Source organism: Boleophthalmus pectinirostris, unplaced genomic scaffold (genome assembly GCF_026225935.1).
Source record: "Boleophthalmus pectinirostris isolate CB_2022bp ecotype Guang Dong unplaced genomic scaffold, ASM2622593v1 HiC_scaffold_12, whole genome shotgun sequence".
In the NCBI taxonomy this organism is placed as follows: Eukaryota; Metazoa; Chordata; class Actinopteri; order Gobiiformes; family Gobiidae; genus Boleophthalmus; species Boleophthalmus pectinirostris.
Window position 1 is genome coordinate 3,084,984 of NW_026571018.1, and position 13,874 is coordinate 3,098,857.

The 13,874-nt window shown below is 43.0% G+C and overlaps 1 protein-coding gene across 1 annotated transcript in view; it reads left to right on the top strand.

Moving 5' to 3' along the window:
- The window catches only part of LOC110174997 (alpha-1A adrenergic receptor-like), a 30,229-nt gene extending 17,270 nt beyond the window's left edge, over nt 1-12,959 (top strand). The window contains exons 4-6 of the mRNA XM_020941110.2: nt 2,276-2,660; nt 11,916-12,037; nt 12,588-12,959. Of these exons, the coding sequence (XP_020796769.2) occupies nt 2,276-2,660; nt 11,916-12,037; nt 12,588-12,959 (879 nt within the window). The remainder of the gene's footprint in view (nt 1-2,275; nt 2,661-11,915; nt 12,038-12,587) is intronic.
- The last annotated feature ends 915 nt before the right edge of the window (nt 12,960-13,874 follow it).

Consider the following 13,874-nt stretch of genomic DNA (forward strand, 5'->3'; position numbering starts at 1 on the left):
TCCAGTCTAAATCCGTTCCTAGTCTAGTCCAGTTCTAGTCCAATCCTCGTCCAGTTCTACTTTAGACCTAGTCCAGTCCTTGTCCAGCCCTAGTCCAGTCTTAATCCAGTCTAAATCCAGTCCTAGAAATCCAGTCCTAGTCCAGTCTAAATCCAGTCCTAGTCCAGACCTAGTTCAGTTTTAGTCCAGTCTTAGTTCAGGCCAAGTCTAGTCCTAGTTTAGTCCAAGTCCCAGTCCTAGTCCAGTCTAAATCCAGTCTAAATCCAGTCCTAGTCTATTTCAGTCCTAGTCTAGTCCAAGTTAAGACCTAGTCCAGTTTGTGTCCAGTCTAAATCCAGTTCTAGGCCAGTCTTAGTCCAGTCATAGGCCCAGTCCAAGTCCCAGTCCTAGTCTAGTCTAAATTCAGTCCTAGTCTAGGCCAGTACTAATCCCAATCCAAATCCCAGTCTAAATCCAGTCCTAGTTCAGTTTTAGTTCCAGTCCAAGTCCCAGTCCTAATCCAGTCTAAATCCAGTCTTAGTCCAGTATAGTCTAGACCTAGCCCAGTCCTAGTCCCAGGCTGAGTCCCAGTCCTAGTCCAGTTTTAGTCCAGTCCTAGTCCAGTCTTGGTCCAGTCCTAGTCCAGTTTTGGTCCAGTCCTTGTTCAGTTCTAGTCCAGGTCCAAGTCTTTTTAAACTCCACACACCTTCACTAGAATCATTTGGATCATTTCAGTCCTGGAATTTCCGATCTCTCCTGAACTAAAGTTTAAAGGAGCTGTTCACTTGAAAACTACCACTTCATGACATCACAAGGTGGAACAGAGCGTTTAGAGGTTTGGAGATGCTGACAGACTAATACAGAACGTTTAAACGATGAATCAATTGTACGAGAAAGTTTGTGAATTAAAAAAACTAAACAAAAGCAAAAATGTTCAACAGCGAAGGCCTTGATTAAAAGAGGCAGAAAAGAACAATTTATGGAATAGTTTCAACCAAAATTCCCAAATTCCCAAAAGATGTTGCGGACATGAGAAAGATAAAGATCCGGTGAGACGTGTTTTACATTTGGACTGGACAAATATGGTGAAACTCTGGTGAGTCGCTTGTCTTACTCGTGCAAAAAGAACTTCCGGAATCACAACAACAACGTCAATCAAAAAAAGAAAAAAAACACGAGACCAAAATTGGGAATTTAGTCACAATTTTGTTTTTCCGGAGCCAAACTCAAGTCTCATCGTTGTGGGAATTGTCTCGTACCATCCACACGGAATTTTCTAATTTTCTAAATCCAGTCCTAGTCCAGTTCTAGTCTAATCCTAGTTCAGATCTAGTCCAGACCTAGTCCAGATTTAGTCCAGTCTCAATCCAGTCCTAATCCAGTTCTAGTCCAGTCCCTAATCCAGTTCTAATACAGTTTTAGTCCAGGCCTAGTCTAGTCCTAGTGTAGTCCAGTCCTAGTGCAGTTCTAGTCCAGTCTAAATCCAGTCCTAGTCCAGTTTCTAATTAATCCTAGTTCAGATCTAGTCCAGTTTTAGTCCAGTTCCAGTCCAATTCTAGATCAGATCTAGTTCACTCCTAGTCCAGTCTAAATCTAGTCCTAGTCCAGTTCTAGTTTAATCCTAGTTCAGATCTAGTCCAGTTGTAGTCCAGTCCTAGTCTATTCCTAATTTAGTCCAGTTCTAGTCTAATCTTAGTCCAGTCTAAATCCAGTCCTTGTCCAGTTCTAATCCAATCCTAGTCCAGTTCTAGTCCAGTTCTTGTCTAGTTCTAGTCCAGAACTAGTCCAGTTCTAGTCCAGTTCTTGTCTAGTTCTAGTCCAGTCCTAGCTCAGTCCTAGTCTAGTCCAGTTCTAGTCCAGTTTTAGTCCAGTCCTAGTCTAGTCCAGTCCTAGTCCAGTCTAAATCCAGTTCTATTCCAGTTCTAGTCTAGTTTTAGTCCAGTCCTAGCTCAGTCCTAGTCTAGTCCAGTCCTAGTCCAGTTCTAGTCCAGTCCTAGTCCAGTTCTAGTCCAGTTTTAGTCCAGTCCTAGCCCAGTCCTAGTCTAGTCCAGTCCTAGTCCAGTTCTAGTCCAGTCCTAGTCCAGTTCTAGTCCAGTTTTAGTCCAGTCCTAGCCCAGTCCTAGTCTAGTCCAGTCCTAGTCCAGTCTAAATCCAGTCCTAGTCCAGTCTAAATCCAGTCCTAGTCCAGTTCTACTCCAGTCCTAGTCCAGTCCCAGTCCAGTCCAGATCTTAAAAACCACCTCACAAGACTAAATTTCGTGTAATACAGGATGTTTTTTGTACTGTTTGTCTCCAGGACGACACGGTTTGCCTGATCACTGAGGAACCTTTCTACGCTCTCTTCTCGTCGCTCGGCTCCTTCTACATCCCGCTCGCCGTCATCCTCGCCATGTACTTCCGCGTCTACATCGTGGCCAAGCGCACCACCAAAAACCTGGAGGCCGGAGTCATGAAGGAGCAGATGCAGAACTCCAGCGGGGAACTCACCCTCCGGATCCACTGCCGGAGCCAGGACTCCAGCCTGGCGCTCCGAGGATCCGGGAACGCCGCGGCGGGCCGGAGCACGCTGTCCGTCAAACTGCTCAAGTTCAGCCGCGAGAAGAAGGCCGCCAAAACGCTCGGGGTCGTTGTCGGAATGTTCATCCTCTGCTGGCTCCCGTTTTTCCTCACGCTGCCCCTCAGTACGTAAAACTGGACTAAGACTGGGACTGGGACTGGGACTGGATTTAGACTGGACCTGGTCTGGACAAGAACTGGATTTAGACTGGACTAGGACTGGATTTAGATTGGACTAGGTCTGGACTAGGACTTGATTTAGACTGGACTAGGACTGGATTTAGACTGGACTAGGACTGGACTAGGACTGGATTTAGATTGGACTAGGTCTGGACTAGGACTTGATTTAGACTGGACTAGGACTGGACTAGGACTTGATTTAGACTGGACTAGGACTGGACTAGGTCTGGACTAGGACTGGATTTAGATTGGACTAGGACTGGACTAGGACTGGCTTTAGATTGGACTAGGTATGGACCAGGACTGAAATAAAACTGGGCTAAAACTGGGACTAGAACTGGACTAGGTCTGGACAGGACTAAACTGTATGTTCATCCTCTGCTGGATGCCGTTTTTCCTCGTAAAACCTGACTAAGACTGGACTGGGACTGGGACTAGGACTGAACTAAAACTGGGCTAAGAGTGGGACTAAAACCGGGACTAGGACTGGGACTACGACTGGACTAGGTCTGGATAAGGACTAAACTGCATGTCCATCTTCTGCTGGATGCCCTTCTTTCTCACTCTGCCCCTCAGTATATAAAACCTGACTAAGACTGGACTAGGTCTGGATTTAGACTGGACTAGGTCTGGATTTAGACTGGACTAGGTCTGGATTTAGACTGGACTAGGTCTAGATTTAGACTGGACTAGGTCTGGACTAGGATAAGACTAGGAGAAGATCTGGACTAGACTAGGACTGGACTGTGAATAGTCCTAGGACAGGATAAGGACTGGACTAAAACTGAACAGAACAAGATTAGAAGTGAAACTAGACAAGGAGAGGACTAGAACTGGACTAGAAGTGGACTAGGCCTGGACTAGATTTAGACTGAACTAGAACTGGGACTGGATTGGGACCAGGACTAAAACTGAAATACGACAGGATTGGGATTAACACAAGGACTGAACTGGGACAGGACTGGGATTAGGACTGGACTAGGTCTGGGAAGGACTAGAACTGGGACTAGACTGGAACTATATCTTATATTTGTTCAGATAAATCTCAGAATCTTCCTAAAACTGTTCAGAAAAGCTCTATCTTCAGTTTCAGTTTTAGTTTTGTTTAGAATCTTTCTTTTTTTTTTCCATATTCCTGGATCTGGTCCTGGTCCCTCAGACTCATGAAGTTGTTTATTATTTCATGACAGAGAGACTTTCCTACAGGAGCCAAACTCAGACTTCAGTCGTATTTTTCAAACTCTTCACAAAATAATTTCTGTTCTAGTTTATCAGTTTTACCTCAGATGACTCTTACCTTTACATCATCGGAGTCAAACTCAATTCACAGAGGCCAAAGTTAAAAACTGGGACTAAGTCGTGGGTCAAACTAAATATTTATTGAAAAATTTCAACAACAACATATATAATCTTAAACCTTTTCTTATTAAAATAAACGTTTAAAAATAGTTTTACTTAAACACTGAATCCAAAACAAGCAGAATATAACATTATATAATATAATACAATATAATATAACATAATATAATATCAAATAATATAATATGAGCAATATAATATAAAAAAATAACAACATTTTAAATAAATAATGTCTCTCTGTGGAGCAGCTCTAATACATGTTTGATCTCGAGGGATAAATATAATTATATCACGGACCAAATTTGGCCCCCGGGCCTGAGTCTGACATGTCTGCTTTACTTTCTCTTCATTCTCACTGAACTTTGTCATTTAAATCCACATTACACTGTTGTTATAACCAGTGTTAGTCACATTACTTTGAAAAAGTATAATTAGTTATAAGGGTCCAGTCAAGCAGTAACAGTAGAGAAACAGGGGCAGATTTTTGACATTCAAATGTCTCTTATTCAGAAACTAGAGGAACTATTGAAATAAGTAAAGTATCAGAATGTAGGAAAGAGTTACACTCCAACAGGGTCAAGTTAAACCTGTGATATTCTTTCAAGTTGTTGACAAAAAATGTAAAAAACTCATGTCGGTAACAGAGGGAATGAAATATGCAGCACTTTTTGGTCAATAAATCCAAACAGTGATAACTCTTGGTTCTCACTTCCATATCCTTAACAAACTGGTTTGAATATTTGCTTCATATAGTTTTTCTACCATATGGTACAAGATTAGGTTGAAAAACCTCTTACTTTTTGACTCATGAGATTTTTTATTAAGAAAGGTCATGGTAACGGAGGGAAAAGTAACGGAGGGAAAATTGTACAAACAAGTAGAAGGTGCAGGATTTTACATCATTTGTCGCTTTTTTCTTCTGAATACTTTAATATTACTTCAAAATGAAAGGAAACTATTTCTATAAAATATGTCAGTCCTTCCAAGCAAATTTTTATCATTTTAAATACATTTAAAAAAAAAAAATCATGTCCCTTCATCAACAGTTCAAAGATGGAATAACACAAGATATGATGAAATACATCCATTTATTGACATGATTTTCAGGTCTTTGAAATTTGGGAAATAATTTTTGTTCCATGTTTCATACATGGTCTGTTTAAAACATATGGAACTTTAGAACCAAAAATGGTACAGAAAAAAGGTCAACAGTTTCATAAACTAGAGAACATATCCAAGTGATTCTAGTGAAGGTGTTTGGTTAGATTACTTGTTACTGAAAAAAGTAAAGATGTTTATTTTAACGCCATTATTCCCGTCACTGGTTATAACATTGTTTCCTCATCACAAACACCTGGAGTTTTGTTTTGTTGAGTTCTCACCAAACACTCTGTTCCACCTTGTGATGTCACGTAGTAATACAGGAAGTGCTTCACTGTGTTTTTAAACTCCAAACACCTTCACTAGAATCACTTGGATTATTTCAGACCTGGAATTGCCGATCTCTGTGGAACACAATTTAAAAGTGTAGCCGTTCACTTGAAAAATACAGCTTCATGACATCACAAGGTGGAACAGAGCTTCGGAGATGTAAACAGAGTAATAATAAAGAGTTACTCAATCATGTGAATGAAACAAAACACAACTCCGGGTTTGTTTTTGACGAGGAAACAACATTATAACACTTAAAGCTCACAAGAGTCAATTTTTGCGTAATATAGAACCTTTAATATCTTTAGTGATTCAATTTTTGGCGCATTCTCTGCACATTATATTTCAAAAGCTTTATTTAGACAAGCTGAGACGGACAAAAGGAGGGTTTTATTTAAAAGAAAAACAGAATGCAGTGAAGATGGGCTGCACGCTGGTGTTTTGTCTGGCCACGAAACAAAGAATAAATCCTAAAATGGTTAATTATAGTCGAGGATCTGTTGGGATTCAGACGGATAGAATATAGACAGGACACGGCGGACTATCACAAAACAGATCATTTCATCCTTAAGAAAAATGTTAAAGCCTCCTCTTGACTTAAACGTAAGATCACTTCTGTTGCCAAAATCAAAACAAAAACACGGCAGCGCGATAAGTAGTTCGGAAAAGAATGATTAGTGTGCTCAGAATATGTGGAAGTGAGGAAAAACTTTGGACCGCTGCAAGTTTCAGATGAATTAATTCTGTCTAAGATCGTAAAAATCAGGTGTGGGAGGTTTTCAGATGAATGTGATGCTGTTTTTCCTTTTGAGTGCGTTTTTTATCCCGGTTATGAGTCTTATTCCTGTTATTCCTGTTTTGAGTCTTATCCTGGTTAGGAGTCTTATCCCAACAAACAACAAAACTGTAGCTGTAACAAAATAATTTGGTAAAATATACCAAAAAATACTTTTGTCAAGTGAAACGTACTCAAATCATGATAAAACTTAACTTGGCTAGATTTCGTTTTTTGCAGTGTAATATTAAAAGCCGCTGTTAATTGGTTTAAATAAAACTAAAAATTAAACAAAAAAACAAAACAAAAAAAAGTTCAAATCGCACGGCTCTACAGACACTTGTAAGAGTAAATGAGAAAACAAAACAAAACACAGACTTCTAAATCCTGAGCTGCATTAAAAGTGTCTTATAAAAGTCCAAAGAATCCCTGGACATAACACGAGACATGTCCTCTGAACTCTGGCTCCAAATTACACATACATTCACTTAAAATCCCATAATTCCTCTCGTCTTTTTGCCTATATCTTATCTAAACACCAAACCCTATATTAGATCCATATGTTCTTATATAGTCAAAAACCACAGGCCGGATTTGATCTCATTCCCAAATTTGGAGTCTTTTTTACAGTGAGACGTTCAGGTACCACCACGGGAATCTCGGTTTTACTCTCAGGGGTAAATGAGAACTAGTCTTAGAACTAAAATGGGACCAGACCAAGGCTAAACCTGGAAAAGACCAAGACTAAACCTGGAAAAGACCAAGACTAAACCTGGAAAAGACCAAGACTAAACCTGGAAAAGACCAAGACTAAACCTGGAAAAGACCAAGACTAAACCTGGAAAAGACCAAGACTAAACCTGGAAAAGACCAAGACTAAACCTGGAAAAGACCAAGACTAAACCTGGAAAAGACCAAGACTAAACCTGGAAAAGACCAAGGCTAAACCTGGAAAAGACCAAGACTAAACCTGGAAAAGACCAAGACTAAACCTGGAAAAGACCAAGACTAAACCTGGAAAAGACCAAGGCTAAACCTGGAAAAGACCAAGACTAAACCTGGAAAAGACCAAGACTAAACCTGGAAAAGACCAAGACTAAACCTGGAAAAGACCAAGACTAAACCTGGAAAAGACCAAGGCTAAACCTGGGCTAGACCAAGACAAAACGTAGACCTGACCAGAACTAAAATGGGACTAGACAAGGACTAAACCTGGGCTAAACCTGGGCTAGACCAAGACTAAACCTGGGCTGGACCAAGAATAAAATGGGACTAGAACAAGACTAAACTTGGGCTAGACCAAGACTAAATTGGGACTAGAACAGGACTAGACCAAGACTAAACCTGGTCTAGACCAAGACTAAACCTGGTCTAGACCAAGACTAAACCTGGGCTAGACCAGGACAAAACCCTATATTAGATCCATATGTTCTTATATAGTCAAAAACCACAGGCCGGATTTAATCTCATTTCCAAATTTGGAATCTTTTTTACAGTGAGACGTTCAGGTACCACCACGGGAATCTCGGTTTTACTCTCAGGGGTAAACGAGCTAGTCTGAAACCAAACAAGGACTAAACCTGGACTGGACCAGGGCCTTCAAACTAATCTTGATCTGGCCGTGGTTTTGTTGTGATGTAGACACGACCGGGTCCTGTTCCAGTCCTGGTTTAGTCCCGGCCTCGTGGAAGTGTGAATGCACCTTTAACCCTTCCAGACCCAAGGGCAGTTTTAGTCCAGTGGTCCCTCGTTTTTCGCAGGGGTTACGTTCTAAAAATAACCCACAAGTGAAATCTGCAAAGTAGTCAGATTTATTTTTTTTACAATTATTACAATCACAAAATGAAATGAAGCGGTTACGATTTCTTCAGTACGAACAGGAATTCACAGATACAACTCGACTGTCAAAACTTCACAGGCTTTATTTACTGAACACTGATCGAGATGCCGGACTGAACCAGAACTAAACCAGGACTAACCTACGACTGATTCCAGGACTGAACCAAGAGGACTAAACCAGGACTAAACCAGGACTCACTGTCGGGATGAGCACACTGGGTGTAGACCAGACATGTCAGACTCATTTTGTTCTGGGGGTCGTGTCCAACCAACTTTGATCCCAAAGTGTCTGGATCAGAAAACTCATGTCATATAAACCCCAAAAATAACAATAAGTTCAAATATTTGTGCAGAGAAACACAAATCTATTACAGAAATCTTTTTTAATTGATGAACTCTTTCTTATTATAATATTATGAACAACCTGAAACTTTAAGAAAAATACAATTTCAACACAGTGTTTTAACATGAACTTGTCTGTAAACAGGAATAAGTCCATTTTTGTTGTAAAATCCTGCACTCGGCTCCACTTTTCTCATGTTGGACATTTTTCTGATGAGGGTGTCACGGTCAACAGTCAAAACGATCGTCCTTTAAGAGCGTTTGGAAAGAGACAAGTCTTCATTTGTGCTGCTCTGGTGGGAGGGGCCACGTACGGAGACGCTGCTGTGATAAACACCACAGAAAATACAAGATTTTAATAGAAAATATCATTAAAATATTTGAGTAGAAAATCAGCCGAGGGCCAGATTAAAGGTCTTGGAGGGTCAGATCTGGCCCCTGGGCCGTATGTTTGACACTCTTGGAGTAGACCGTCGGGTGACTGCAGGTGAAAGGATCGGTGCAGAGCTCCACGCCTCACGGAGGAAGTGCAGCCGTCGCCCGATCGCACTTTGTGAACACCTGCTCCATGGGCTCGGGGTTCTCTCTCTCTTAAGTCCAAGATGAATCCTGGTTTAGACCTGGTTTAGACCTGGTTTAATCCTGGTGCTGTAACATTTGTAACCCGTGGGTGCATGACCCGGTGCAGGACTCTGCCACAGCCGTGTAACTTCTCTCTTCTACCTTCCTTCAGCGTGTCCAGAAGTCCAACTTTTTGCGTGAGGGTTACATCTTCCTCTTCCTTTTGAGTGCAACCGCAGGAGTCTTTGTCAGTGCAGAAAGTTTCATCGACATTGTGGATTTTGTCGGGAGAAACTCACAAACATACAGCACTTCAGAATCACACTGATACAGATCCAACACTTATGTAAATTTGTCTGAACATATTCTATACAGTACAGGAGATGCGGCACAGAGGAGATTGATTGACAGGGGTCTACAGCCAATCAGAACGCAGGGGGAGGAACACATACTCTGTAAAAAAAAAAAATCTTTGAAACAGCGAAGCCACGAAAAGTGAACCGCGTTATAGTGAGGGACGACTGTATTTAGTCATTTGTCCTCACCTGGATTTTTTTCTTAATTTTGCTTTTAAAACTCCCCCTTTTACCCCTAATGAAGTGTTAAACATCCTTTTTTTTTAAAGTACATCCTGTTATCTGCTCTTGTAGTTGTGTCATACGGCTGTAAGAAAATCTACAGGAGCAGAAATACAAATGAAAAAAACAAACAAACAAAAAAAACGGAAAATAAAACTGACACTCTTTCATACAAACACACAGTAAACATGTTTAAACAACTTTCTGGACATAAAAAAGCTGAATTTAGGGCCTTAGCTACAAAAGTGTAAAATATCAAATGTGTAAATCAACTTATTCCACATGTTTTCAGTGACGTCCTCCCACCGCGTCCGGTTCACGACTTTATCTTGAAATATTTATTGATTTTATCATGACTCGGCAGAAACCACAAAGAGATAAAAACTGAACAGGAAGCACCGACGCTCACAGTGACGCTCCAAAAGTGAAAATATTACACAAACTGATCTTTTGACGGATTTTAAACTGGAGCAAAGATTCTTTACTGAAATATCAAAGTATTTTCTATTTTAATTCACTGAAAAAGAAAAACAAATAATCCACAAGTGCCAAATTTATTAACAAGGACGAAAATGAGACTAGACCAGGACTAAACCAGGACTAAACCTGAGCTAGACCAGGACTAAAATGGGACTAGACTAAGAGACAGGAGACAGGAGGTAGGAGACAAGCAGTAGGAGATAGGAGGTAGGAGACAGGAAGTAGGAGGTAGGAGGCAGGAGGTAGGAGACAGGAGGTAGGAGACAGGAAGTAGGAGGCAGGAGGTAGGAGGCAGGCGGTAGGAGACAGGAGGTAGGAGGCAGGAGGTAGGAGACAGGAGGGAGGGAGGAGGCAGGAGGTAGGAGACAGGAGGGAGGAGACAGGAGGGAGGAGGCAGGTGGTAGAAGACAGGAGGTAGGAGACAGGAGGTAGGAGGTAGAAGACAGAAGGTAGGAGGTAGGAGACAGGAAGTAGGAGGCAAGAGACAGGAGAAAGGAGGCAGGAGAAAGGAGGTAGGAGACAGGAGGTAGGAGGTAGGAGACAGGAGGTAGAAGGTAGGAGACAGGAGGTAGGAGACAGGAGGTAGGAGGCAGGAGGTAGGAGACAGGAGGTAGGAGGGAGGAGGCAGGAGACAGGAGGTAGGAGGAGGTAGGAGACAGGAGGTAGGAGACAGGAGGTAGGAGACAGGAGGTAGGAGACAGGAGGTAGGAGAAAGGAGGTAGGAGACAGGAGGTAGGAGGGAGGAGGGAGGAGACAGGAGGTAGGAGACAGGAGGTAGGAGGTAGGAGACACTGGCCTTAAAAGTTCAAACCTACAGAAACATGATCCTGTGATAAAAAGGAACATGCTGCTGTGATCTGATAAAACCCCACAAAGACCCAAAAACCCAAACCTAAGACCAGGATCAAGACCAAGACCAAGACCAGGATCAGTATCAGGATCAGGATCAGGATCAGGACCAGCACAGTGGGAGCAGGAGAGAGAGGGAGCACTCTGAAAACATGTTCTGAACCATAAAGTGAATAAATTGATTAAAGTGAGAGTCAAAACCCCCCCGAACGTCCAGTCAAATGAAGCTCATCGAGGTTTGCCGTTATGGGGCCAGGTGGAGTTTCAAATGAGGAACAGGAACTGATTTAAGGACAAAATATTGAAATAAAAACATCAGGATCATGCCCACTAAACCCCAAATCACTTTTTTTGCCAGACCAAGACTAAACCTAGGCCAGACTAGGACTAAACCAGGACTAAACCTGGGCTAGACCAGGACTAGACCAAGACTAAACCTGGGCTAGACCAAGACTAAACCTGATCTGGACCAAAAACTAAACCTAGGCTAGACCAGGATTAAAATGGGATTAGACCAGGACTAGACTGAGACTAAGCCTAGGCGAGACCAGGACTAGACCAAGACTAAACTTGGACTGGACCAAGACTAAACCTGGACTGAAACAAAACCTAAACCTAGGCTAGACCTAGACTAGACCAAGACTAAACCTAGGCTAGACCAGGCCTAAAATAGGACTAGACCAGGACTAGAGCAAAGACTATACCTAGGCTAAACCAAGACTAAAATGGGACTAGACCAGGACTAAACCTGGTCTAGACCAGGACTAAACCTGGTCTAGACCAGGACTAAACCTGGCTCTGATTCTGTTTGTGACCTGTCATTAGACCAGATCAGAACCCGGTGCACTGTGGCCCTTTCCGTCTGCCTGTTGTAGGGAGTATTTCACCTGAATCCAGCCCTTACTTGGTCCGGGTTCCCGAGCACCTGTCCCGTGTTTTTATGAAATCGTCTTTAAATTATTGTATTTATTTTATTTTATTTTTAGGTTCATTCAACGCGAGTCTGCGGCCCCCGGAGACCTTCTTCAAAGTGATTTTTTGGCTCGGATATTTCAACAGCTGCTTAAACCCCGTCATCTACCCCTGCTACAGCCGCGAGTTCAAACAGGTACCAGACCAGGACTAAACCAGGACTAAACCAGGACTAAACCAGCACTAAAGCCAAAATGGACCAGGACAGAACTAGGACTAAACATGAACCAGGACTAAAGGTCTCGACCAGGATTGGACCAGGACCAGGACTGGACCAGGACTAACCCAGGACTAATCGAGGACTAAAGCAGGACTGAACCAGGACTAAAGCTCTAGACCAGGACTAAACCAGGACCTAAACCAGGACTAAAGATGTAACAGGACTAAAGTTGGACTAATCCAGGACTGAAGATGGACCAGGACTAAAGCAGGACTGGACCAGGACTAAAGATGGACCAGGACTAAAGCAGGACAGGACCAGGACTAAATCAGGACTAAAGATGGACCAGGACTAAACCAGGACCTAAACCGGGACTAAAGATGGACCAGGACTAAAGCTCTAGACCAGGACTAACCTTAGACTGGACCAGGAATAAACCAGGACTAAAGATGGACCAGGACTAAAGCTCTAGACCAGGACTAAACCAGAATCCTCCTGAATAACATTCCGTCTTTGTTTGTTCCAGGCTTTTATCCGGATCCTTCGGTGTCGCTGGAGGAGGAAGCACCAGGGCTGGCAGGCGTACTACAACTACAGAGGCCCCAAAGGCTCAAACCACTCGTGTTACCTCAACGGCAGCTCCCAGACGCTCTCCTCCGCCAGCCCCAGCCCCCGTCTGCTCGCCAACAACCCCGGGAACCGCCACCTGCTCCCGCTGCCCGGCTCCGGTCCCGGATCCAGGGGCCCTGGATCCAAAGGCCCTGGATCCAAAGGCCGCCCCGGTCCGAACCACGTCAAGGCCAACGGTCACACGAACGGGCACCACGCGGGACACCACGCGGGCGGACACCACGCGGGCGGACACCACGCGCCGCCCAAACACTGCTCCACGCTTTAGCGACGTGGACCCTGGATGCGTCTTTGGTCCTGGAGACTCGGTTTAGTCTCCGGTTGAGACTCTGAGGTTTTTTGGAGATGGTTTGAAGTGTTTTGCAGACTGACAGCCACATGTGCGCTCATCTGCCCCGGGGCGACTCTGGCTGCGAGAAGAAACTGAAGGCCACAGATTAACAGAGAAGAGGTAGAAGAAGAAGAAAAAAAGAAGGATTTTCGAGCGTCTGTTGTTGATACTTTTATTTTGGGTCAAGTCAGTAGTAGTTTTAGATTCTGTATCATTCTTCTCACACAGAGACTCTGTTGGTTGGTGGTTTGATCTGCTCCAGACCTGCTGCATACTGCTGTTGTGTCCTTGGGCAAGACACTTCACTCCCCTTTGGCTGTCTGAATGTGTCTCAGGTAAAATTTTCATTTGGGACAAGTCAAGATGTAAAAATATTGGTAGTTTTTCTAGGGCCCGACCATGTGGGCTCCTGGGCGTGTTCTGCTTCGTTATGAAGCTTAGACTCTTTATTTGAAATCCATTTAATCCAGGGGAGTCAAACCTACGACCCCTGCTGCCTCCCCCCAGAGCAGCACAAATGAAGACTTGTCTCTTTCCAAACGCTCTTAAAGGACGATCGTTTTGACTGTTGACTGTGACACCCTCATCAGAAAAATGTCCAACATGAGAAAAGTGGAGCCGAGTGCAGGATTTTACAAGGAAAATTAACTTATTCCTATTTGCAAACAAGTTCATGTTAAAAGTCTTACTTGAGACTTGCAACACAAGGACTTGGTCCCACCTCTAGTGTAAAGTGACTAAGGGGCCGTCCACACGACAATGTTTTTTGGTAAAAACTGAGAAGTTTGTATTTGTTTTGTCCTTTCGTCCACACGGCGTTTCGAGTGGGTGAAAATGTTTTTTTGAGAACAG